The sequence below is a fragment of the Hemiscyllium ocellatum genome, chromosome 6, assembly GCF_020745735.1.
Source record: "Hemiscyllium ocellatum isolate sHemOce1 chromosome 6, sHemOce1.pat.X.cur, whole genome shotgun sequence".
NCBI lineage: Eukaryota > Metazoa > Chordata > Chondrichthyes > Orectolobiformes > Hemiscylliidae > Hemiscyllium > Hemiscyllium ocellatum.
Genome location: NC_083406.1, coordinates 73121404 through 73146449, shown reverse-complemented (window position 1 = coordinate 73146449; position 25046 = coordinate 73121404). Strand labels below are relative to the sequence as shown.

The following is a 25046-nucleotide window of genomic DNA, read 5'->3' as shown; positions in this document are numbered from 1 at the left end:
CTTGATAAGCTTGGGCTGTTTTTCTTGGAGCAGAGAAGGTTGAAGGGCTATCTAGATGAAGTGTATATAATTATGAGGGGCGAGAACAGGGTTAATAGAAAGCAGATGTTCCCTTTAATTGAAGGGTTCATAACAAGGGGACATAATTTTAGTGAAAGGCAGGAGGTTTGGTGAGGATTTGAGGAAACACTTTCTTCCCCAGAGAGTGATGTGGTCTGGGACGCACTGCCTGAGAGGGTAGTTGATGCTGGAAACCTCACAACCTTTTAAAATACTTGGATGGGCACTAGAAGTGGCGTAACTTACAAGGCTGTGGGCCTAGTGTGGGAAACTGGGATTAGTGCAGGTGGTTGTATATTTTTGGAGGTACAGACTCAATGGGCTGAAGGCCTTCTTCTCCACTATATGATTCTATGATTCTGTGAATGTCTTTTTAGATCAATTTTGTTCGGGAGCGGGGATATTTCAAAAGAGACCTCCATAGAGATTTTAAAAATAGGTCTCTATCTGTCTTTCCAGAAAATAAAAGAAACTCTATAGTCATGAGAGAACTGTAAGGAAGTAGTCCTCTCTCTGACCCACACTTACTCACTCTCTTTATGATTGAAAGACAGTCCTCTGAACTGGTAGCTCAGCGGAGCAGGTAAGGGCTGTTTGGCAGTGGCTGCTTGAAGGCTCGGTGACGTTTGTTTAACAGTTTAAATTTGAAAGTTTTTTTTAATAAAGCGCGGAGCGGACCCGGAAGCTGGTGTAGCGCAAGCTTACCTGGGTAAGTTGTTTTCCTATAAAGGCGCACAGGAGAGGATTTTGTGGGGGAGAGAGAGACTCATGTTTGGTATGTTGCCTCCCAGGTGCAAGGGTACGTGATGTCTCTGATCATGTTTTCCGGGTCCTTAAGGGGGAGGGGGAGCAGCCCAAAGTCGTGGTCCACATTGGCACCAACGACGTAGGTAGAAGAGGGATGAGGATGTTAGGCAGGCTTTCAGGGAGCTAGGTTGGAAGCTCAGAGTTAGAACAAACAGAGTTGTTGTCTCTGGTTTGTTACCCGTGCCACGTGATAGAGTTCGAGGAATAGGGAGAGAGAGCAGTTAAATGCGTGGCTACAGGGATGGTGCAGGAGGGAGGGATTCCGGTTTCTGGATAACTGGGGTTCTTTCTGGGGAAGGTGGGACCTCTATAAACAGGATGGTCTACACCTGAACCTGAGGGGCACCAGTATCCTTGGGGGGAGGTTTGCTAGTGCTCTTTGGGGGGGTTTAAACTAACTCTGCAGGGGCATGGGAACATAGACTGTAGCTTTAGGGTGCAGGACCTGGAGTGTAGGGAGGTTAGGAACATGGCATTAATCTCGAAGGAGGGTGCCTGTAAACAGAAAGGTGGCTTGAAGTGTGTATACTTCAATGCGAGAAGTATACGAAATAAGGTAGGTGAACTTGTAGCGTGGGTTGGTACCTGGGAGTTCGAAATTATGGCTATTACGGAGACATGGGTAGAACAAGGACAGGATTGGCTGTTGCAGGTTCCACGGTTTAAATTTTTTAGTAGGGTCAGAGGTGGGGGTAAAAGAGGGGAAGGTGTGGCATTGCTTGTCAAAGATAGTATTACAGCGGTGGAAAGGACGATGGATGAAGACTCGCCATCTGAGGTAGTTTGGGCTGAGCTTAGAAATAGGAAAGGTGAGGTCACCCTGTTAGGAGTTTTCTACAGGCCTCCTAATAGTCCTAGAGATGTAGAAGAAAGGATTGTGAGGATGATTCAGGAGAAGAGTGCAGGAGAAGAGGTGGTTGTTATGGGGGACTTTAACTTCCCAGATATTGACTGGGAAAGCTATAGCTCGAGTTTGTTAGATGGGTCGGTGTTTGTCCAATGTGTGCAGGAGGGTTTCCTGACACAATATGTAGACAGGCCAACAAGAGGTGAGGCCATACTGGATTTGGTTCTAGGTAATGAACCAGGCCAGGTGTTAGACTTGGAGGTAGGTGAGCACTTTGGGGACAGTGACCACAATTCAGTGACTTTTAATCGAGTGATGGAGAGGGATAAGTGTGCACTGCAGGGCAAGAGTTATAGCTGGGGGCAGGGAAATTATGATGCGGTGAGGCATGACTTAGGATGCGTGGCTTGGAAAAGTAGGCTTCAAGGGAAGGGTGCAATGGATATATGGAGCTTGTTCAAGGAGCAACTATTGAGTGTCCTTGATAAGTATGTACCTGTCAGGCAGGGAGGAAAGGGTCATGTGAGGGAGCCGTGGTTTAATAAGGAATTGGAATCCCTTGTTAAAGGGAAGAGGGCAGCCTATGTAAAGATGAGGCGTGAAGATTCAATTGGGGTGATTGAGAGTTATAAGGTAGCCAGGGAGGATCTAAAGAGAGAGCTAAGAGCAGCAAGGAGGGGACATGAAAAGTCCTTGGTTGGTAGGATTAGGGAAAACCCAAAGGCTTTCTATAGGTATGTCAGGAATAAAAGGATGACTAGGGTAGGAATAGGTCCAGTCAAGGATAGTAGTGGGAAGTTGCGTGTGGAGGCTGAAGAAATTGGGGAGACACTGAATGAATACTTTTCATCAGTATTCACTCAGGAACAGGACAATATTGCCGATGTGAATATTGAGTCATAATTAATTAGAATGGATGGCTTTGAGGTATGTAGCGAAGAGGTGTTGGAAATTCTGGAAAGGGTGAAAATAGATAAGTCCCCTGATGGCATTTATCCTAGGATTCTCTGGGAAGCAAGGGAGGAGATTGCAGAGCCATTGGCTTTGATTTTTATGTCCTCGTTGTCTACAGGAATAGTGCCAGAAGACTGGAGGATAGCAAATGTGGTTCCCTTGTTCAAGAAGGGGAGTAGGGATAACCCTAGTAACTAGCGGCCGGTGAGTCTTACCTCTGTTGTGGGCAAAGTCTTAGAGAGAATGGTAAGGGATAGGATTTATGAACATCTGGATAGGAATAATGTGATCAAGGATAGTCAGCATGGTTTTGTGAAGGGCAGGCCGTGCCTCACAAACCTTATTGAATTCTTTGAGAAGGTGACTAAGGAGGTGGACGAGGGTAAAGCAGTAGATGTGGTGTATATGGATTTTAGTAAGGCATTTGATAAGGTTCCCCATGGTAGGCTACTGCAAAAAATACGGAGGTATGGCATTGAGGGTGAGTTGGAGGTTTGGATTAGGAATTGGCTGGCTGGAAGAAGACAGAGGGTAGTAGTTGATGGTAAAGGTTCATCTTGGAGTGCAGTTACCAGTGGTATTCCGCAAGGATCTGTTTTGGGACCACTGTTGTTTGTCATTTTTATAAATGACCTGGAGGAGGGGCTAGAAGGTTGGGTGAGCAAGTTTGCGGATGATACGAAAGTCGGTGGAGTTGTTGACAGTGAGGAAGGATGTGTCAGGTTACAGCGGGATATAGATAAGCTGCAGAGCTGGGCAGAAAGGTGGCAAATGGAGTTCAATGTAGGTAAGTGTGAAGTGATTCACTTTGGTAAGAGTATCAAGAAGATGGAGTACTGGGCTAATGGTCGGATACTTGGTAGTGTGGATGAGCAGAGGGATCTTGGTGTCCATGTACACAAATCTCTGAAAGTTGCCACCCAGGTAAATAGTGCTGTGAAGAAGGCATATGGTGTACTGGCTTCTTTTGGTAGAGGAATTGAGTTCTGGAGTCCTGAGGTCATGTTGCAGTTGTATAAGACTCTGGTGCGGCCGCATCTGGAGTATTGTGTGCAGTTTTGGTCACCATACTATAGGAAGGATGTGGAGGCTCTGGAATGGGTGCAGAGGAGGTTTACCAGGATGTTGCCTGGTATGGTAGGAAGATCGTATGAGGAAAGGCTGAGGCACTTGGGGCTGTTTTCATTGGAGAAAAGAAGGTTTAGGGGTGACTTGATAGAGATGTACAAGATGATTAGGAGTTTAGATAGGGTTGACCATGAGAACCTTTTTCCACGTATGGAGTCAGATATTACGAGGGGGCATAGCTTTAAATCAAGGGGTGGTATCTATAGGACTGATGTTAGGGGTAGATTCTTTACTCAGTGAGTCGTGAGTTCATGGAATGCCCTGCCAATAACAGTGGTGGACTCTCTCTCTTTATGGGCATTTAAACGGGCATTGGATAGGCATATGGAGGATAGTGGGCTAGTGTAGGTTAGGTGGGCTTGGATCGATGCAACATCGAGGGCCGAAAGGCCTGTACTGCGCTGTATTTTTCTATGTTCTATGTTCTATAATAATAATACGTAGTTCTAACTGATCAGCTACACAAACTGAGGATCTTCAATCACAGCAATGTGATCTCATCAACAGAAACCAATAGGACTGAAAAAGTCACCTCATTTCACCTTTCAGTTTTGGACTGTTCATTACCAAAACTTTCTCTTTTCCACCCATAATAAACATTGCAAAGCTATATGTCCTATCTCATCCTGTGTATGGATGTTTGTGTGTATTTGGGTTTAAAAGGGATGAATTTTAGGTTTACATAGTAACAGTTAATAACCCATTTTGCCTCTTAATAAAGACCAAGGTTATTCACAATTTGGTTTTATTGATGAAACCTGGTGGGAGTCCTTTTTTTATGGTGCTCGAAAAACACAGTAGGTCAGGCAGCATCTGAGGAGCAGGAGAATCGACGTTGATTCTCCTGCTCCTTGGATGCTGCCTGAACTGCTGTGCTTTTTCAGTACCACAGTCTCGACTCTGATCTCCAGCATCTGTAGTCCTTACTTTCTCCTAGTTTTCTTTTTTTGGCCCAAGTTAACAGTACCACTGAGGGGATTTAATCACCTTGGTGATTCAATTGGACATTTTTAGTTTTTGGACATCTATACTACGGTGGGGCATGCCTAACACTGCCCTCCATCTAACAATTACACTTACCTCAAGAAATGAACTCCTGTCCCTGATATCACAGCCAGACCCAGAAGATAATAATCTTCCTCATTGTTTCATGCACCAAGGTTGTGTAACCAGACCGCTTGTGATTGGATCTCACTTTAGGGCTACTCTTCAGATGTACATGTTGGTGTGGCTTCTCTGGAGCACTAGAAACCTGTTCATAATGGCAGGCGTACACTGTGGTGTTAATGCTGTCCAGCCTACAAGTCATGATGCAGGGGGCTGTGTGCTGTGTCAGTATCCAGACTGCTGAGTTTTTTGAATGCTAACAAGGGTTTGCTTAACAACTGTTAAAATTCTCCCCTGACTTTGATGATATGTACAAGAGGAGATTGCCATGCCTTAAAAGGAAGTTAAAAGGGTAATGGCCCATTATATAAGATACTTGACACCTACAGACTAATACCCAGCAGGATGGTGATACCTGGGAATTGATATCTGGAAACATTGAAAGAAGTAAAACAAATTATTAAAACGCACAATGCTGTAAGAGAATGAAACTTCATTTCAATCTTTCCTTTGGACTCTCATCATATTGCAATAGATGGTGAAAAGAGGATTTGTTTATGGAGAAGACTGAAGACACAGGCATGCTGCAGGAACTGACCAAGGCCCTAAGACAGCAACTTTCAAACCTGTGACATCAGAAGGACAAGGACAGCAGAGGTACAGGAGCAACATGACCTAAAGGTTCTCCTCAAAACCACACAACATCTTGCCTTAGAAATATATCGTTATTCAAGGGTCAAACTAATTATTTTGACAGTTCTTCTTGAGATTTTAATCAATTTTAATTAAATTTGTGCATTTCTTTAGTTTTTAGTGGTTACTTTCTGATTTTCACTAATTCAGTTATTCTGTAATTCTTCCAAAATAATAATACTTTCTGTATGTGTTGACCTAAGGGGCATTTTAACTCATATGTAGTTAGAGTATTTTATCAACATCCTCAACAATGATCAACTCTTACTTAAATGTATTGCTTTCCTTCTATGCTATGGTTTTATATTTCTGGTCACTACAGTATTTAAATTGAAGCAAGATAACTAGCCTGAACTAATAAAAGCTTTTCTTTCAATCAGAATAGCCACCACACTTCAGCAGTGGAAGAACTATCACTGTCAACACAGCTTCTGCAAATGGGTGAGGTCACAGTGAATGTGTTTTCATCTCATATTTAAACCAGGCAGTTACAGCCCTATATACTGCACCTCAGATCTCAACTGCAGATTTAAAATTTAACTACTGACAAGTGTTCAGTACAGGATAATCTATCACATTGTTTCTAAGTTTTGTAGCTGCTGAACAGCTGAAAACTAAACATTCAATATTCTTTCACTATGAATCAGTAATTTAATGTTTTGTTTTTTGGACACCAGTTAGCTTTGTTGAAAGGTTGAAGACTGTTCTCACTCCTTTATAGTCTCTCTCTCTCTACCTATATATCTCTATCTATATATCTCTATGTCTATCTTTATCTATATATATATATCTCATTGTCTCTCTCTCTCTCTCTCTCACACACACACTCTCTCCCACACCCCTCTTCATGACCCCATCATTCCCCTCAGTCCACTTAGGCCTCCTTCTTCCTTCTCAATCCCTATGTCACACATTCCTTCTCCTACTTTCTCCTCTTCTGCCTGATATCTCCATCCAGCAAATGGAACTCCTTGGATAATTAAAAGGCCACCCTGGAAAAAAGAACCTGCTTCCCAGCCAATGGTAGCTCTCAGGTTTACGCCATCAACTTTCAGCCTTTCCTTCACAGCTCTTTCCCCTTACCTCCTGGCTAAAGATTGTCCCAGGGACTTTCTTAATACCAACACATAATTTTATAACTGTTTGCTACTTATCCAATCACAGGCTGTTTCTCTTCTGGGTCACTAGTGAACCTATCAGCAGCAAGCATATGAGTGAAACAGATTTTCCTAGATTTATGGACTGAAATTTGCACACAAGTTGTAGCTCCATTGAACATGTGTTGCTGATTAAAGCGCAGCAGGTCAGGCAGCATCCAAGGAACAGGAAATTCGACGTTTCGGGCATAAGCCCTTCATCAGGAATGAGGAAAGTGTGTCCAGCAGGCTAAGATAAAAGGTAGGGAGGAGGGACTTGGGGGAGGGGCGATGGAGATGTGATAGGTGGAAGGAGGTCAAGGTGAGGGTGATAGGCCGGAGTGGGGTGGGGACGGAGAGGTCAGGAAGAAGATTGCAGGTTAGGAGGGCGGTGCTGAGTTCGAGGGAATCGACTGAGACAAGGTGGGGGGAGGGGAAATGAGGAAACTGGAGAAATCTGAGTTCATCAGTTGTGGTTGGAGTGTTCCCAGGCGGAAGATGAGGCGCTCTTCCTCCATCCGTCATGTTGTTACGTTCTGGCGATGGAGGAGTCCAAGGACCTGCAGGTCCTTGGTGGAGTGGGAGGGGGAGTTAAAGTGTTGAGCCACGGGTTGGTTGGGTTGGTTGGTCCGGGCATCCCAGAGGTGTTCCCTGAAGCGTTCCGCAAGTAGGCGGCCCGTCTCCCCAATATAGAGGAGGCCACATCGGGTGCAGCGGACGCAATAGATGATGTGTGTGGAGGTGCAGGTGAATTTGTGGCGGACATGGAAGGATCCCTTGGGGCCTTGGAGCGAGGTAAGGGAGGAGGTGTGGGCGCAAGTTTTGCATTTCCTGCAGTTGCAGGTGAAGGTGCCGGGAGTGGAGGTTGGGTTAGTGGGGGTTGTGGACCTGACAAGGGAGTCACGGAGGGAGTGGTCTTTTTGGAACGCTGTTGGGGAAGGGAGGGAAATATATCCCTGGTGGTGAGGTCCGTTTGGAGGTGGCGGAAATGACGGCGGATGATACGCTGTATACGGAGGTTGGTGGGGTGGTAGGTGAGAACCAGTGGGGTTCTGTCCTGGTGGCGGTTGGAGGGGCGGGGCTCAAGGGCGGAGGAGCGGGAAGTGGAAGAGATGCGTTGGATGCCATCCTCGATCACGTCTGGGGGGAATCTGCGGTCCTTGAAGAAGGAGGCCATCTGGGCTGTACGGTATTGGAACTGGTCCTCCTGGGAGAGATGCGGCGGAGACGAAGGAATTGGGAATATGGGATGGTGTTTTTACAGGGGGCAGGGTGGGAGGAGGTGTAGTCTAGGTAGCTGTGCGACTCAGTCGGTTTATAGTAGATGTCTGTGTTGATTCGGTCGCCCGAGATAGAAATGGAAAGGTCTAGGAAGGGGAGGGAGGAGTCTGAGACAGGGAGCAGGAGGTTGAACAGTTCATCAACTTTACCAACACTTTCCACCCCGACCTCAAATTCACCTGGACCGTCTCAGACTCCTCCCTCCCCTTCCTAGACCTTTCCATTTCTATCTCGGGCGACCAAATCAACACAGACATCTACTATAAACTGACTGAGTCCCACAGCTACCTAGACTACACCTCCTCCCACCCTGCCCCCTGTAAAAACGCCATCCCATATTCCCAATTCCTTCGTCTCCGCCGCATATGCTCCCAGGAGGACCAGTTCCAATACCGTATAGCCCAGATGGCCTCCTTCTTCAAAGAACGCAGATTCCCCCCAGACGTGATCGAGGATGCCCTCCAACACATCTCCTCCACTTCCCGCTCCTCTGCCCTTGAGCCCTGCCCCTCCAACCGCCACCAGGACAGAACCCCACTGGTTCTCACCTACCACCCCACCAACCTCCGTATACAGCGTATCATCCGCCGTCATTTCCGCCACCTCCAAACGGACCCCACCACCAGGGATATATTTCCCTCCCCTCCCCTATCAGCGTTCCGAAAAGACCACTCCCTCCGTGACTCCCTCGTCAGGTGCACACCCCCCACCAACCCAACCTCCACTCCCGGCACCTTCACCTGCAACCGCAGGAAATGCAAAACCTGTGCCTACACCTCCTCCCTTACCTCGCTCCAAGGCCCCAAGGGATCCTTCCATATCCGCCACAAATTCACCTGCACCTCCACACACATCATCTATTGCGTCCGCTGCACCCGATGTGGCCTCCTCTATATTGGGGAGATGGGCCGCCTACTTGCGGAACGCTTCAGGGAACACCTCTGGGACGCCCGGACCAACCAACCCAACCACCCCGTGGCTCAACACTTTAACTCCCCCTCCCACTCCACCAAGGACCTGCAGGTCCTTGGACTCCTCCATTGCCAGAACGTAATAACACGACAGTTGGAGGAAGAGCGCCTCATCTTCCGCCTGGGAACACTCCAACCACAACTGATGAACTCAGATTTCTCCAGTTTCCTCATTTCCCCTCCCCCCACCTTGTCTCAGTCGATTCTCTCGAACTCAGCACCGCCCTCCTAACCTGCAATCTTCTTCCTGACCTCTTTGTCCCCACCCCACTCCGGCCTATCACCCTCACCTTGACCTCCTTCCACCTATCACATCTCCATCGCCCCTCCCCCAAGTCCCTCCTCCCTACCTTTTATCTTAGCCTGCTGGACACACTTTCCTCATTCCTGATGAAGGGCTTATGCCCAAAACATCGAATTTCCTGTTCCTTGGATGCTGCCTGACCTGCTGCGCTTTAACCAGCAACACATTTTCAGCTCTGATCTCCAGCATCTGCAGACCTCACTTTTTGCTCCATTGAACACGTAGTCCTTTCGGACTTTGTAAAGGTATAGTTGTCAGAGATTGGAAAGTTTTATGGACTAGGCCAGACCACTCAAAACATTCTTAAGCAGGCAGCCCAGACCATAACTTTGCAATTTGTTTCAGTAAGTGTACAGTGAAAATTACCCAGATTATGTTAGTGAGGTTGACTACCAGGTTTAAACAGACAAAAAATTTATTCACAAAATTACACAATGAAACATGAAGAGCATAATAAAGAACCCCTACAGAACGCAGTCTATCCAAACTAGACTTAAGTGTGCTATTCCAATTATACGCAACAGTCCCAGTAAGCAAACCCACTTTAATACACAATACAAAAAAGGGTCAGATGCTTACAGGTTGAAGTTAGAAGGACAGAAGAGAGAGTTTCCAAACAGCTCACTGTTGAACTCCCAGCCAGTTCTGGACTAAACTAAACTGCTCAGCTAGAGAGCTGACCACTCCCCTTTCATTCTACAGGTCACTTTTAAAGCATGACCATTGTGGCCTGAAGTCTCATCTGTTTACATATAAACAAAAGGCCTCTCGAAATCCTTTTCATCTCCGCACCAAACCCCACCTGAATGGAGCCCGGCATGGTTTATTACCCCTCTGAAAACAATCAAGGGCAGAGTATCCTTGAGCCAAGGAACAGCCTTTAGATTAAAAAAAGGACGAGCTTTGTGACACCACCTCCCTTTAAAAAAATGAACCATCAATACCAAAAGATGGTCTCATTTTTAACCCTGCAAAAACACGGTTAGTAGTCTAGACACACATATACACTATACTAACTATACACATGCAAACATGCACAACCACATGCAAATTCAGGCAGCGGTACACCCACCACCGAATGCCTCCTTATCTCATTCGAGTCTCGATAATGCATTAGCAAACACACTTTCTCATCCTGCCACATGCATAATTGTCAAATTAAATGGCTGCAACAACAAGCTGCATCTAAACAGTCTGGCATTTTTGTCCTTAAATGTTTCCACAAATGTCAATGGGTTGTGATCAGTGTACACAATTGTCTCAGATGCATTGCTGGTGATATAAACACTGAAATGTTGAAAGACCAACACTAAGCTTAAAGTCTCTTTCTCCACCATTGAATATTTCTGTTGATGAATGTTCAACTTTCTAGAAAAATACCCGCTGGGTCTTTCTATCCCCTCGTCATTCTCCTGCAGGAGAACCGCACCGACACCCACATCACTGACATCGATAGCCACCCTGAAAGGCTTCATGTAATCTGGTGTGGTTAATACTGGGGCAGTGGTTAACACAGTTTTTAAGCTGTCAAATGCCTTTTTGACAGTCCACTGTCCACTGAAACCTCTTGCACGTTTATAACAATTCGGTGAGTGAAGCAGCCACACTGCTAAAGTTTGGCACAAGCTTCCAATAAAATCCACACAATCCCAGGGACCCGTAGTACTGCTTTTATCATTGATGGTAAGGGAAGTTCCCCAATTACTTTCATTTTTGCATCCCATGGGGCCATTTGTCCATGTCCAATAACATGGCCAAGGAATGTGACTTGCGCTTTGGCAAATTCACTTTTAGCAGTGTTTACCACCAAGCCTGCCTCCCGAGGTGTCGATCGAACAAATCCAATAAATGCTGTAAATGTTCCTTTCATGAGTGACTAAAAATCACCAGGTCATCAATATACACCACACAGTTGGGTAATCCGGCAATGACCTTATTAGTCAGTCTCTGAAATGTGGCTGGAGCATTCTTCATACCAAATGGCATCACTTTGAACTAATATAGTCCATTTGGTGTTACAAAAGCTGAAATTGCCTTTGCTGTCTCTGACAGAGGTACTTGCCAGTAGCCTCTGAGCAAGTCCAACTTAGAAATTTAAGTTGCTTGTCCTACTTTTTCAACACAGTCCTTCAACCATGGAATTGGATATGCATCAGCCTTTGTATCGGCATTGCCATTGCAATAGTCCACACATAACCACTGGGTACCATCTGGCTTTGGCATCATGACTATGGGTGAGCTCCAGTCACAGTCACTCATTTTGATTATGCCATCTTGGAGTATGCACTCTATCTCCTTCTGAACCTGTGCCAACTTTAGAGGACTATGCCTATAAGGATGTTGCTTAATTGGAACAGTTTACTTTGCATATCTCCCTATGTGATACTATAATAACTCTTTCAGGTCATTTTGATTTTCCTGTGGAAAGTAACTCAATGATTTATCCTACTTTTTGACAACTTCCTCATTCCAATTTAATTTGAGGAATGTCCAATTCAGAATTCTCTGAACTTGGTTCTTCCTTCTGAGCTGGAATCATGAACACCATCTCTTCTTGCTTTCCTTCTCTATCAAAACACCTCTTGATAGAGACACACTTTGTGAGGTTTTTTTCCTGTCTGGAGTCTTTATCAAGTAGTTCACCTCACTCAATTTCTTCTCAATTTGATATGGTCTACTAAACCTTGCTTTTAAAGGCTCACCTGTCACTGGAAATAACACCAATACCTTACCCCCATCTGCAAAATTGAGAATTTGTGATTTCTTATCTGCTTCCTGTTTCATTGTATGCTGTGATACTTTTAAATGTTGTCTAGCCAATTCTCCATCTCTATTTGATCATTCTCTAAAATTTGACACATAGTCCAAATGAATGGTCTCTGAATTCTAACTTATTAATTGCTCCTTAATCAATTTTAACAGTCCTCTTACTTCATGCCCAAATGGATTGAATTTAGTTGATTCATTTGATGAATTTCTGATCACAAAAAGTACAAACGGAAATCCCTTATCCCACTCATCTGGATAATCATGACCATAATGCCATCTCTGTAGCGCACTCTGCAATTCACGATGGTACACAGTAGATTTGAATTGCATTATTCCCAAGTTATCCATAACCTCTTTGAATAGTTTGGATGTGATGGCTGACCCTTGATCTGACTGGAACTTTATTGGTAGTCTGTATTGAGGAAAAACTTCAGTAATTCTTCGTCAACCCTTTTATCTGTGATGTTGCAAAATGGGATTGCCTAGGAAATCTAGTCAATACATCCATTATTGTTAATAAATACTTATTCCCACTTTTTGTTTGAGTTGGGGGACCCAGACAATCAATCAAGACTCTTGTGAAAGATTCCGCAAATGCTGGAATGGGTATTAAAGATGCAGGTTTTAATACTCCCTGTGGTTTTCTAATTAGCAGACATGTATAACTCGTCTGGCTAAATTCAACTACATCTTTGTGTAGTTCAGGCCAGTAAAAATGTCTTTCTATTTTAGCCTGTACTTTCCTCACCCCTAAATGACCTCATGGCACCTTCTTTCTATACCCTACTGGCAAAACAATTTGATGAATCTCTGCCCATTTCTCATCTGCTTAAATGAGTGATGGTCTCTATTTCCTCATTAAGACATCATTTGTTCAGTAATAACACACAGGGATGCATTCACTCTCTTTCTCTGTAAGTGCCCTTTGATATGACTGTTTGAAGTTCTCATCCTTCTATTGTAATTCAATCAGTTTAGCAGAGCTAAAGATACTTACATGTTTACTTATTGCTGCTTCTCTGTTCCGCTTATCTGAACAAAGACAATTTCGGATAATGCTATGTCAGCTTCCTTATTTGTGCCTTTTGATCTCTCTTCTTTCAGCTTGTGCCTCTGTGATCTTCTGATCACACAATCAGGGAATATTGTTGGATAAACATTCTACGTGTCTTCAGTTGTCTGTGTCTCCACTGACTTTTCAACTACAGTAGGCAGAACACCTACCGGTGAATCAGCTATATCATTTGCAAGGACAAATTGTATTCCTGGAGCTGAGAGTTTGACCAGTACTCCTACCACAAATTCTCCATTCTTCTTGGACTCTCTAACCTCACTTTACAAAATTGAACACTTTTTATCTCACCATGAATTCCTGTTACCAGTACATTTTCTGGCAATAGCCCCTCAGAAGCACATATCTCCTCATCCTTCAAAATTACAAACTGCGAGGATCTTGTGTCCCTTAATATTGTCACCTCCTTACCTATTACTCCTGGCCTACGTGAATAAACTTTACTCTGGCACTTCCTCCTTAATCAACCTCTGATCATCTTGTACACTCTGAGGCAGTTGTCTAACATCCCTTCTGCTTTTTGTTACTGGTCCAACAAAATTTCCAGGCTTGTCTGGCTTTCCTACATCTGGCTTTCTCCTAGCTCACCAACACTGTGATTTTGTGTGGCCCACTTTACTACAACGAAAACACTGGGGCTTTTTAACTTCTTTGTCCCCCTCAACAGTTTTTTTTTACCCTGTGGTAAGTTATCCTTATGATCTTCACTGAGATCCACCTTTCCCTTTCCATGTGAGGATTTCTCTTTGCCCCAGTTTCTATCCCTCACAGACTGAAATTGATTCTGGAAGCCAAATTTTTGAATTCTTCCAAAATAATTAAATAGATTTGCTCAATTTTTAAAGCTCTTATCCAACTATCAGAATTACTCTGTTTGATCCTTTCAAACTTAGGATAGGTTTGACCAGAGTCCCTCCCTGGATTCCTGTAACATTGTCTGTAGGCATCTGGTACAAACTCATATGCACTTAAAATGGCGTTTTTCACCTCCTCATATTTCCCAGATACCTCATCCAATAATGATGCAAATATCTCACCAGCCCTACCAACATGTTTTGCTTGAATCAACAAAACCCACATTGTCACTGACCACTGCATTGTTTAGCCAGCCATGAAAAAGCATCCACATCATTCTCATCAAATTTAGGCAATGCTTGAACATACTTAAACAGTTTCTCACTAGATGTCTAACTACCAGGGGCTTGCTCATCCTCACTCTCTTCCTCACTAAGCCTACCCTTAGCCGTTACCTCCAGCCTTTTAAGCTGACTTTCCTTTTTAAGAGCCAGATTTTGAAGTTCAAAAGCTCTCTCTTTTTCCTTCTCTGCTGTTTCTTTTGCCCTCTCCTGCTGCTCTTTTTTTTCTCTGTTCTGCTGCTCTTTCTTTTTCCCTCTCTTCTGCTTTTAGTCGTAACTCAAACTGTTTCATTTCTGCTGCCCCTTTCCTTATCTCTCGCCTCTAACTCAAGCTGCTTCATTTGCAATTGAGTTCTTGCCATCTCTATAGATTCTGATGGTTTCTCCAGCAAGTTTAAATGCTGAGCTACTGCTGCAATTCTCTCTCCTTTCCTCCCAGAAGTAGGCAGTTTCAATTCCAGCTTCTCTGCTAATTTCTGCAGCTTGGTCTTATTCACTTTTTTGCAAAACTTCCAAAGTCACTGCATCCACATCCAGAAAACTTTTGGAATCTGAAAGAGCCATTACTATCCCAAGCTTTGTCTACCCAACCAAACCAACATCCGAAATAAAAACACTAACACCTACCACTAGCTGTTTAAAATCTTGCAAACAGCCCCCAGTCTGTTATGGGCTAGGCCAGAACACTCAAAACATTCATCAGCAGACAGCCCAGATCATAACTTTGCAATTTGTTTCAGTAAGTGTACAGTGAAAAGTATGTGGATTAAGTTAGCAAGTTTGACTACTAAGTTTAAAACCGACAAGAAATTTATTCACAAAATTACACAATGAAATACGAAGAACAGAATAACGAACCCCAACGGAACTCAGTCTATCCAAACTAAACTTTAATTATGCTGTTCCGAATATACACAACAGTCCCAATAAGCAATTCCCCACTAAAACTCAGTACAAAAAAGGGTCAGATGCTTACAGGTTGAAGTCAGAAGTTCAGAAGAGAGAGTTTCCACACAGCTCACTGTTGAATGCTCAGCCAGTTCTGGACTGAACTAAACTGCTCAGCTAGAGAGCTGACCACTCCCCTTTCATTCTACAGGTCACTTACAAAACATGACTATTTTGGCCTGAAGTCTCATCTGTCTACATATAAACAAAAGGCATCTCCAAAATCCTTTTCATCTCTGCACCAAACCATCTGATTGAAGCCTGGCCCGGTTTATTCCCCCTCTGAAAAAGAAATCAAGGACAGAATATCATTGAGCCAAAGAACAGCTTTTAGAAAATTAGGACTAGCTTTGTGACAAAGGAAATTTCCTCCAAAAGGTCTTTCTTGGTCTCAGTATGATTTTAAGTGAAAGGTTGATTTGGATAACCATTTTTATTTTCATAACATTAGCCTTTTAAAGGAACATGGAGCTGTCGGACATTCATCCCCTTAACTCCACCACAAATGGCCAGAAATTCTGAATTAAAGTCTTGTTTTCAGTTCATGCAACGACAGAGAAAGAGAGAGAGAGAGAGAGAGAGAAAGGGCCAAATATATACAAACCAAGTACGTTAAATAATTCAACATTAAATTAAACAGTTAAAAGGAGTTGGATTGTTTAAGACTGAATTTGTTTAGAAATATTAACAATAAAATGTCATAGGACGGAGTGTTGGGAAATTAATGGTAACATAGTTGTTTTTGTATAGAGTTCATTTTTATTACTGAGGTTTAAAACATTGAGCTGAGGGATTGTCTTGGGTAAAATGAAACGGTCATGTGCCATATGCTAAAGTCTACCTGAGAACAGGTTTTCAGACTGGAAAAGACGATATAAACTCTCAGGAAATTAGAATCATCTGAACAGTGTTTGGGAGAATGTAATGTCTAATTAAAGGACAGCGTAATGTATACCTGTTTCAGTTGTTTTAAAAAGGGGGCGTACTGTGCTTTAAAGTAGAAGTTACCTACAAATGCATAGTTTCATCAGTCATGTTTTTGGTCTGTTGTTGCCAAGAATATATTAAAATGTCTTGTGTCATTCTTAAAGTTCTAAACCAGAAATTCAAACTTCATTCTAAAAGCTATTGGGATTATAAATTTGATGTTTTAAAAATCTTAATGGAAATTGTACTATGTGTATTTCTTCTGTTGTCCATGTTAATGAGGTTATTAAAATGCCTTGCATTCAGCACCTTTAATATTTTACTTCTCTATCGAACATAAGAATAGACAGCTTAAGAAATTTTCCTGGAGCTGTCCAAAATGCAAATTTTCAAACTTGGTCTCATTACATGAATGGAAATAAGAGAGATATCAGAATTTTATCCACCTGAATCCAGACACACTGCCCACTTCAGAATATTTTTCCCTACTTGTTGATTGATTTGTTATTTTTGAAAAAAAAACTCTGATCTAAAACAAAGCAGGTGGCACCAATGAGACTGTGGAGGAAGAATGGGAAAATCCACAAACTTTTGTCAGTATTTAAGGGCATTTCTCACAAAGAAAGCTACTGTCTTAAACATTAAAATAGAACATCATAACTATAAACACAAAGATTATATCTAACTGACATAAAGCAATATCCCAGCATTCTGATTCAACAGTTGTACAACATAATCCCTTGTTTTTTTAAAAGAAGTCTTATTTTCTCTTAGTAATTTTATGTTGAAGCAAAATTGTATTGTTATATATTGCATAGAAAATAATAAATTGTCCAAAGAACATGCAAAACATTTGTAGAAAACATTTTTTCCTTACCGATGATAAGACTTACTGCAAATCCTAAGGGAGCCTGTGTCCATATAAATCCATGTCCAACAACATAGACTGCCTCTGCTGTACCATTAATATAAGCACCACCAACCCATGTGGCTATAGGACAGATACAAGATGATTAGAAACTAGTCTTATTTATTTCAGTTCTTTGCCACTTTGTATCTACAATACTAATTATTATTCTTACCATTATCATCATACGTTCTGAGACCATTGTTTTGTTTTTAGCACTTTGAAAATGCCGATTTAATGTAAAGCCAGGAACTTGGGCAGAAATTATGATATAGAATATCTGCCATTTTGATTTTACCTTAGGATATCCATCTGGGTGCAGTGAGAGACAGAGGTCTCCTCTTATCCTCAATAAGCAAACAGTGGGGAAGTTATTCTGAGGGTGGAGCCAACCACTTAATCTTACATTCATGCCAGTGAAGCACCCATTTGAAGAAAGAAGCAAACCTTGCACACAGTTGCAGGCAGTAGGACTGCAGAACAGTGGTTCCCAAATTTTTCAGTAACATGGCATAATTCAATGAAGAACAATTCTTTGGCACACTACTTTTATCAACTGAATTGACTACACATAAATGTAAAATTTTACTTGCAGTTATGATGGTTATGGTCTTACTAAAGAGATTTGCAACATAGTGCATGCAACAAGCTAAAGGTTGAATTAGGGTTTCATATTTGTTTTATATTGATTTTTATTACCTTTGTACAAAATTTCACATCACACTGTTTGAAAACCACTGCAGTAGAGATGTCGCTTTTCTCGTTTTCATGATCTTTTAACTTTTACTGTCTAAGAGTGCCTCAATTTAAGGGCATCTTGATGTCAGTGGGCTGCTTCAGCAACACCCACATCTTCAATACTATTGATCAGGCTTTAGAGCAGCCAGCCCTTCGATTGGATTATCAGCATGAAGAGTCATCAGGGAGAGTGTTACAATTGAAATGCAGATTATTTCATGGTTTATTATTTGATTCATTATTATTTGATTATTACTATTTGATTATTTGAAATAACTATTTCATTACTACGTGTACTGTATTGGGAATTCCAATGAAGTGCACAATGGCATTCGTCTCTATCTTGAATTTAAATTCAATGTCAGAATGAGCAAAGTTATTTTGTTTGCTGACTCTAAATGTCCTTTGTAAATGGGATTGAGAGTTTCAATTAACCTCCCAAGTTGAAGTAGACCCTGTTATAATTAGTGCTCAGAGTGACTACAGGCTGAAATCGAGACAAGGAAGGTTCACTGTACATCAAACCAAAGTACACATGCTAACTAACGGTGACACTATAACCCTGAAAGTGTTCCCCAGCAGACGGAACCAGCATGTTACTAAAAAGTAAAAGTAAAATGGCAAGGAATGATCTCAAATAACATGGCACAAACTATAACATTTCTTCTCTAAAAAGGTACAGTTTTAATTATTGGAAAATGTAAGAGTAATTATGACTCACCAGTCATAGTAAAAATACCAAGAATTAAACCTATGTCTCTCCGTCCTATCATAATAATTTCATTTCGAAGTAGTTCACCATGGCTTGGTTTTGATTTATTTTTCCAGGCTGCCCATATTCCAATGGCTAGGATGATCAAGTAGAACAAGATGATTGCGATTAGCCCTCCAATGTCGACACTCATTTTTCAATTGAAAATGCAGCGGGTGCAGAATGCTGTCACCAATGGCTAGATAAAACAGAAGGATTAGTATTTATAAACATCAAACAAAAATGAAAATCATTATTCCTAAGCCAATCAAAATGCCAACCTCAGGTGAAAACAAAGAGGAACAGAATAATGGATATGAAAGAGAACAGCCATTTTTCTTATGTCACAGCAATCTGCTGAAATAAAAACTTTCATATTAAATTCCTCCTAAGTTCACTTCCCAAAGGCAGGTCCAATCCACAGTGCCTTTATCGCCAGCACAAGCAAGACCAGGAGGCAGGACCCATATCCACAACAGGTAAGATCAAACTGTGCGCCAGTGGCACCAATCTGATCCTCAATCACTTAACAGCCCCTTCAAGAAGCCTGACTCATTGAGATAAGATCACCTTCACATGAAGGTTCTTGCCTGGATCTATTCATCATGCTAGTAGAGGTTGCAATTTTCTTTCCAACAAATGGCTGATTGAAATCTCTCCTACACATATTGCAGACCATATTTTGGAAGCATTTATGAGTTGATACTCAAGACTGATTGGCCGAAGAATAAACAAACCTTTCTTAGTCATCAAGACCTAGAATGATCCTCAAATCTGAAACTCTGACTCAGAGGCAGGGATGCCCCCCATTATGCCAAAATATCTCCTATATTGTATTCATACATCTCATTTCAATAAGACAAAATAGACTTGAGTTTCCAAATGAGATCAGAGAGCTATGTTCTTTACTCTTCTTTTCTCTTCATTTATAGAACAACAATCCCAAGAATGAGGCATGCAGGTTACTGAGCTGGAATAAATATGATCATTCTGTAAAGAGGATATCGTACTCTACTATTAACCACACCAGTTTCCTATCCAGGATTTTCCAAGACATGAATATAACTCATCCACTCTACCATTATGACTTACCCTCATGTCATGATTGAAACTCATGAAGTTGTCTCAACATGCAGGAACTGGTGGATGTGGGTACAATTACAGCATTTAAAAGACATTTGGATAAGTACATGAATGGGAAAAGTTTGGAGTGATATGGGCCAAAAACAGGCAGGTGGGGCTAGTTTGGTTTGGGATTATGGTCGACATGGACTGGTTGAACCAGAGAGTCTGTTTCTGCGCTGTATGACTCTATGCTTCATAAGTGCTGAAAAATCTAATTATAGTTATTTTAATGAATGTGTAATAGAAGCAAGATCAAAGAAATAACCTTAAATAAATTTTGGAGATGGGGACCGATATAGTGATGGGAACTGTACTATGAGCAAAATTGCTAGAGGATGATAGCTGAAAGCTTGATCACTGCAGGGAGTTGGGGTTCGAATGCATAGTAGTTTAGAGTGAAAAGACTCAATTAAAAATGGAAATTGTTGGCAATATTCAGTAACATTTTGACTTGTATCTTGTAGGTGGTAGACAGGCATTGGGAAGTTAAGAGAGTTCCCAATCTCTGACTTGTTCTCATAGCTACATAAAACATGGCTGTTCAGTTCTGGTCAGTGGTAACTCCAATGTGGAGAGAGTGGGACCTGCAGGAGACACCTCTACTTGGGTTAAGTGTGAAAAAGAAATCAAAGAGTTAAATCACAGGAAATCTGATTGTACATTGTTCAATGAGAATCTGCTCCGAAGGAACGATTCTAAAGAGCTGAAAATTATAAAAATGTATCATTTGTAAATAAGAAGTATTCAATAAGGAACCTAACAAAAGGGAAGTAAAGTTAAATCAAGGCAAATTAAAATAAAATTACAAAGAAAAAACAAAGGGAAATAAAGTTAACACAAATGAAGTAAATTTAAGTTGCTTTTTTTTTGAAGTAAATTTATCATTACTCTAAGGGTGAGAAATAGTTTTCAAAGTTAGAGGGTGGCAGGTCAGTTGGACCAAGTGGAGTATATGTCTGGCAGTAATGTGTGAAGCGATGTACATGCCATGTGTCCAAGCCAAACATATTTTTAAAAGATAAAGCAAAGATCACAAAGATCTAAAACAAAACAGAAATGGCTGAAGAAAATCATCTGGCCTGGCAGCATCTTCAGAGAGAAAACAGAGTTTCAAATCCAATGACCCTTCTTTAGAACTGATAGCAGCTAGGAAAAGATAGTATTTTTGCAAATGATAGGGAGTGGAAGGGCAAAAGATTGAGCAGATAGAGGCAAAGAGAGTTAGGCTGACTAATAGTAAATCAGGGAAGGAAATAAATCTGATAATGGGGTCAATGTGGAGGTGGAAATGGATAGGCTCTGCTGAAAACAGCCCATATCATGACAGGGCCTAAGGTGTATCAGGCCTTAAAGTTATTGAATACAATATTGAATCCTGAATGCTGTAGGGTTCCCAAGTGAGATATGAGATGGGCTGTGTTTCCACTTTACAATGAGACTCCATGGAGCACCGCAGCAGGTCTGAGACAGAAATGCTGGCCAGGAAATAGGATGGTGTGTTGAAGTGGCAGGCAACTGAAAGCTCAGGGATATTTATATGGACAGAACATAGGTGTTCTGCAAAGTGGTTGCCCAGTCTGTATTTTGTCTTCCGAACGTAGAAGAGACTGCATTGTGAACAGTAGACTAGATTGAGTGAAGTATAAGTCAATCATGCTTCATTTGGAAAGTGTGTTTGAAGCCCTTACTTGTGAAGGGAGAACATCGACAAATGTTGCACATTCTGTGATTTCATGGCAAGGTGCTGTGAGAGTGAAGGTGGAATGGACCAGCATTTCGCAGAGGGAATGGTCCCTGCAAAATTCTGGGTCAACCTATTGACCACTAGAGCTGCGAAGGATGGATATGTTAGGGTTGGTTTCCTAGAAAAGCATGTTGAGAAGCCAACGAGTGGCTAGGCTATTTTAAATCAAATGTGGGAATGGGCAAACAAATAATCTTATTGTAACAGAGCCTTTAGGTATGAATGACCAGAATAAGATATGCATGATTTGGAAATGCCAGTGTTGGACTGGGGTGTACAAAGTTAAAAATCACACAACACCAGGTTATAGTCCAACAGGTTTAATTGGAAGCACTAGCTTTCGGAGCACTGCTCCTTTATCAGGTGGTTGTTGAGTATAAGATCTCCTGATTAACCACCTGATGAAGGAGTATCGCTCCAAAAGCTAGTGCTTCCAATTAAACCTGTTGGACTATTACCTGCTGTTGTGTGATTTTTAACAGAATATGATAGAATTTTACATGATGGTGAAAGTGAGATATTTCAGTCTGAAGCAAGGGTATTAAATTTGAATCAGGGAAATTATAAAGAAATGAGGCAGAAATTGGCTAAGCTGATTTGGAAAATAATGAAAGGGGACATGACTGTACAAAGGCTATGAACAGTCTTTAAAGAACTATTACATGACTTATTGCGACAATACCTTCCTTCAAGGTAGGAACATAAAGAAGGTCAGTCTACCATGGCTGAGAAAAGGAGTTAAGAATTGTAAATGATTAAAAGGAAGGATTTATAAAGTGTTTATAAAGTGTTCATCAGAGCTATGTTCAGGAGATTTATTCTCCTTGTTAACATTAGAGAAAATTATTATGATTGACCTGAGAAATCTCTCATTTCTCCGCCATTCCAAGGTAGCATTTTTTAGATTAGATTATTTACAGTGTGGAAACAGGCCCTTCGGCCCAACAAGTTCACACCGACCTGCCGAAGCGCAACCCACCCGGACCCATTCCCCTACACCTAACACTACGGGCAATTTAGCATGGCCAATTCACCGAACTTGCACATTTTTGGATTGTGGGAGGAAACCGGAGCACCTGGAGGAAACCCACGCAGATACGGGGAGAATGTGCAAATTCCACAGAGTCACCTGAGGTGGAAATTGAACCCAGGTCTCTGGCACTGTGAGGCAGCAGTGCTAACCACTGAGCCGCCGTGCCGCCCACTGAGCCACCGTGCCGCCCACATCTCCTTCTTTGCACTACTACTACTACTACTACTACAGTTTTTAACTTATATCCTTTCCTGATGACACCTTGTCTGAAGATTCCTTGGACATTCTTTTTACTGCAAACAGTCACCTATTTAACTTGCAGCAATTGACTTTGGTATGTTCCATCTTGTTACAATGAAAGCATATCACTTGGCTTCCAACCTTTCCCTTTACTTACTTGATATCCTTCTGTCTATTCCCTAAAACTAGTCTTTCTTCCATTCTTGACTTTATATTCCACCAATTTCCCTGAGAATTTCCATATAACCATCTCCACACCTGTAATGTTTTGACTGAGTTATCATGTGTATTTATCAGAACTGCTCCTTCTCAGATTCTGAACTTTTATACATCAAAGTAAATTTTTAAAAAATTGCTAGAATGTTATTTCTGAATTGTTCCATGGTCAAAATTCCCCTTTTGTTTTCATTTTCTTCTCCAGCTTGAAAGATCTAAATCACTGATCCCACAGTGCTTCTTTCACCCTTACAAATTCTAGAAATGTCTGATTAGGTTTCTTTTTTTAATCATTCTAAACTTTAATTAAGTTTGTAAGTAATAAATATCATTGTTTTGATAGTTTAATTCTCTACAAATTGCTATTCTGACAAGCTAACAAGTTATAGTTATTCCTGTCAAAACGTTTTTTAACGCTAAGATCCAAGCCTATTTTGGCCACATCATCTGCCCAGCTACCTTCTCAGGAAGACATAAAATACCTTTCAACTCCATTCTCGCAAACTTAGCCACAAAGCATAGATTCCCAGTGAAATCAAACATCTCCAAACTATTACCTCCTCATTTCATCTCTAATTACTCTCTTCCTTTGGAATTCAAGTTTGTCCCTCCCTCCCTTTTTGTCTTTGTCCTCACTTTCCATCTTCCTCTGCTTTTTTTTCTCTTTCCATTTCAAGTTGCCCTAGCTCCAAGTCCTTCTCTATTACCATGTGCTTTTCTTTTACTCACCACTTACAGGACATGGGCTGCAGTGGTTTAGGAAGGCAGCTCACCACCACCATTTTCTAAAGGGCAACTAGGGATGGGCAATAAATGGTGGCCAGCCAGCAAGGGAAAATTTCCTTAGTGTCTGATTTTCTTATAACTTAAGTCTTTTCATTTCTAAATATATCTTAGCTAATTCCAGCTGTAATAGCACAATTTTAAGTTTTCTTTCTTTAAATTCTAAATGCTGGTTAATCACTTGAACGATTTGGTGTTGTATGGTGGCTCAGTGGTTAGCACTGCTACCTCACAGCACCAGGGACCTAGGTTCAATATCCTGCCTTGGGCAACTGTCTGTGTGGAGTTTGCACATTCTCTCTATATCTGCATGGGTTTCTTCCAGGTGCTCTGGCTTCCTCCCACAATCCAAAGATATGAATTGACCATGCTAAGTTGCCCACAATATTAGGGGTAATGGAATGGTCTGGGTGGGTTACTCTTTGGAGGGTTGGTGTGAACATTTTAGGCTGAAGGACCTGTTTCCATACTGTAAGGAATCTAATCTCATCCTTATGAGATCTTTCTTTTACTTCTATCTTCAATTTATCTGCTAACACTCATAGCTTAGCTTTAGCCAAGGATTTCAAGGAATCTACTGCTTTACCTTCCACTTCCAGAAAACTCTTAGCAATGTCATCTTCAAATCCATTTCGTAACCTTAATTATTACAAAGCTTTTTAATGTCCAGAACCAACATATTTCCATTACTTTAAAAAGTAGGATAAAGATCCTTCCTGAATCCAGTGAAATCAATTTTTTCTAAGCGCCCCAAATGCTATGATCCCAGTTGAAGTCATTAATAGACAAGTCAGATCTTAGACTAAGATCTGGTTTGATAGATTATATTTTAGCTTTTGGGTTTTGGTGAGGTGGTCTTTCGTTGAAACACAAGCATACAATCTGCAGGTTTGGTTTAAACAATAAAGCATAGGTTTATTACACAAATGAAATAAAGAAAAACAGAAATTAACCAAACGATTTTCATGTAACACAAGTTTAAAGATTTTGGTAAAATACAATACCATTAATTTCAAACAGAATCCCATTCCAGTACTCATACCTCGAGAATTCCTTTCTCTACCTCATCTACAGGGCTTACTTTAATTATGGCTACAATTGCTAATCCTAAGAGTCTGATAGCCTCTTCTTTGAATCTTCACATAGTGCGCTTACATTTTCTCAGGTTCAAATAACACATTCATGGGTTTTAACCAAACACTTCTGCTCTGGAATGTAAACCTGACACTGAGATAATCTATTTCTTAATAGTTTTTAACTGTCTCCCTTTTTCATGAGACATTGACTACATTCAGCTGTAGGCAAGACATGTCAAATCAAAAGTAACGTTTTCTACAAGCCATGAATGTTTCTCCTAAGGGAAAAAAAA

The 25046-nt window shown here is 41.5% G+C and overlaps 1 protein-coding gene across 1 annotated transcript in view; it reads right to left on the bottom strand.

The window, feature by feature from the left end:
• The window catches only part of LOC132816752 (high-affinity choline transporter 1-like), a 97052-nt gene extending 78362 nt beyond the window's left edge, over window positions 1-18690 (bottom strand). Inside the window, exons 1-2 of the mRNA XM_060826666.1 lie at window positions 18507-18690; window positions 17018-17131 (exon numbers count right to left, since the gene is read on the bottom strand). Coding sequence (XP_060682649.1) covers window positions 17018-17131; window positions 18507-18690 — 298 coding nt within the window. The remainder of the gene's footprint in view (window positions 1-17017; window positions 17132-18506) is intronic.
• Between the last annotated feature and the right edge of the window lie 6356 nt (window positions 18691-25046).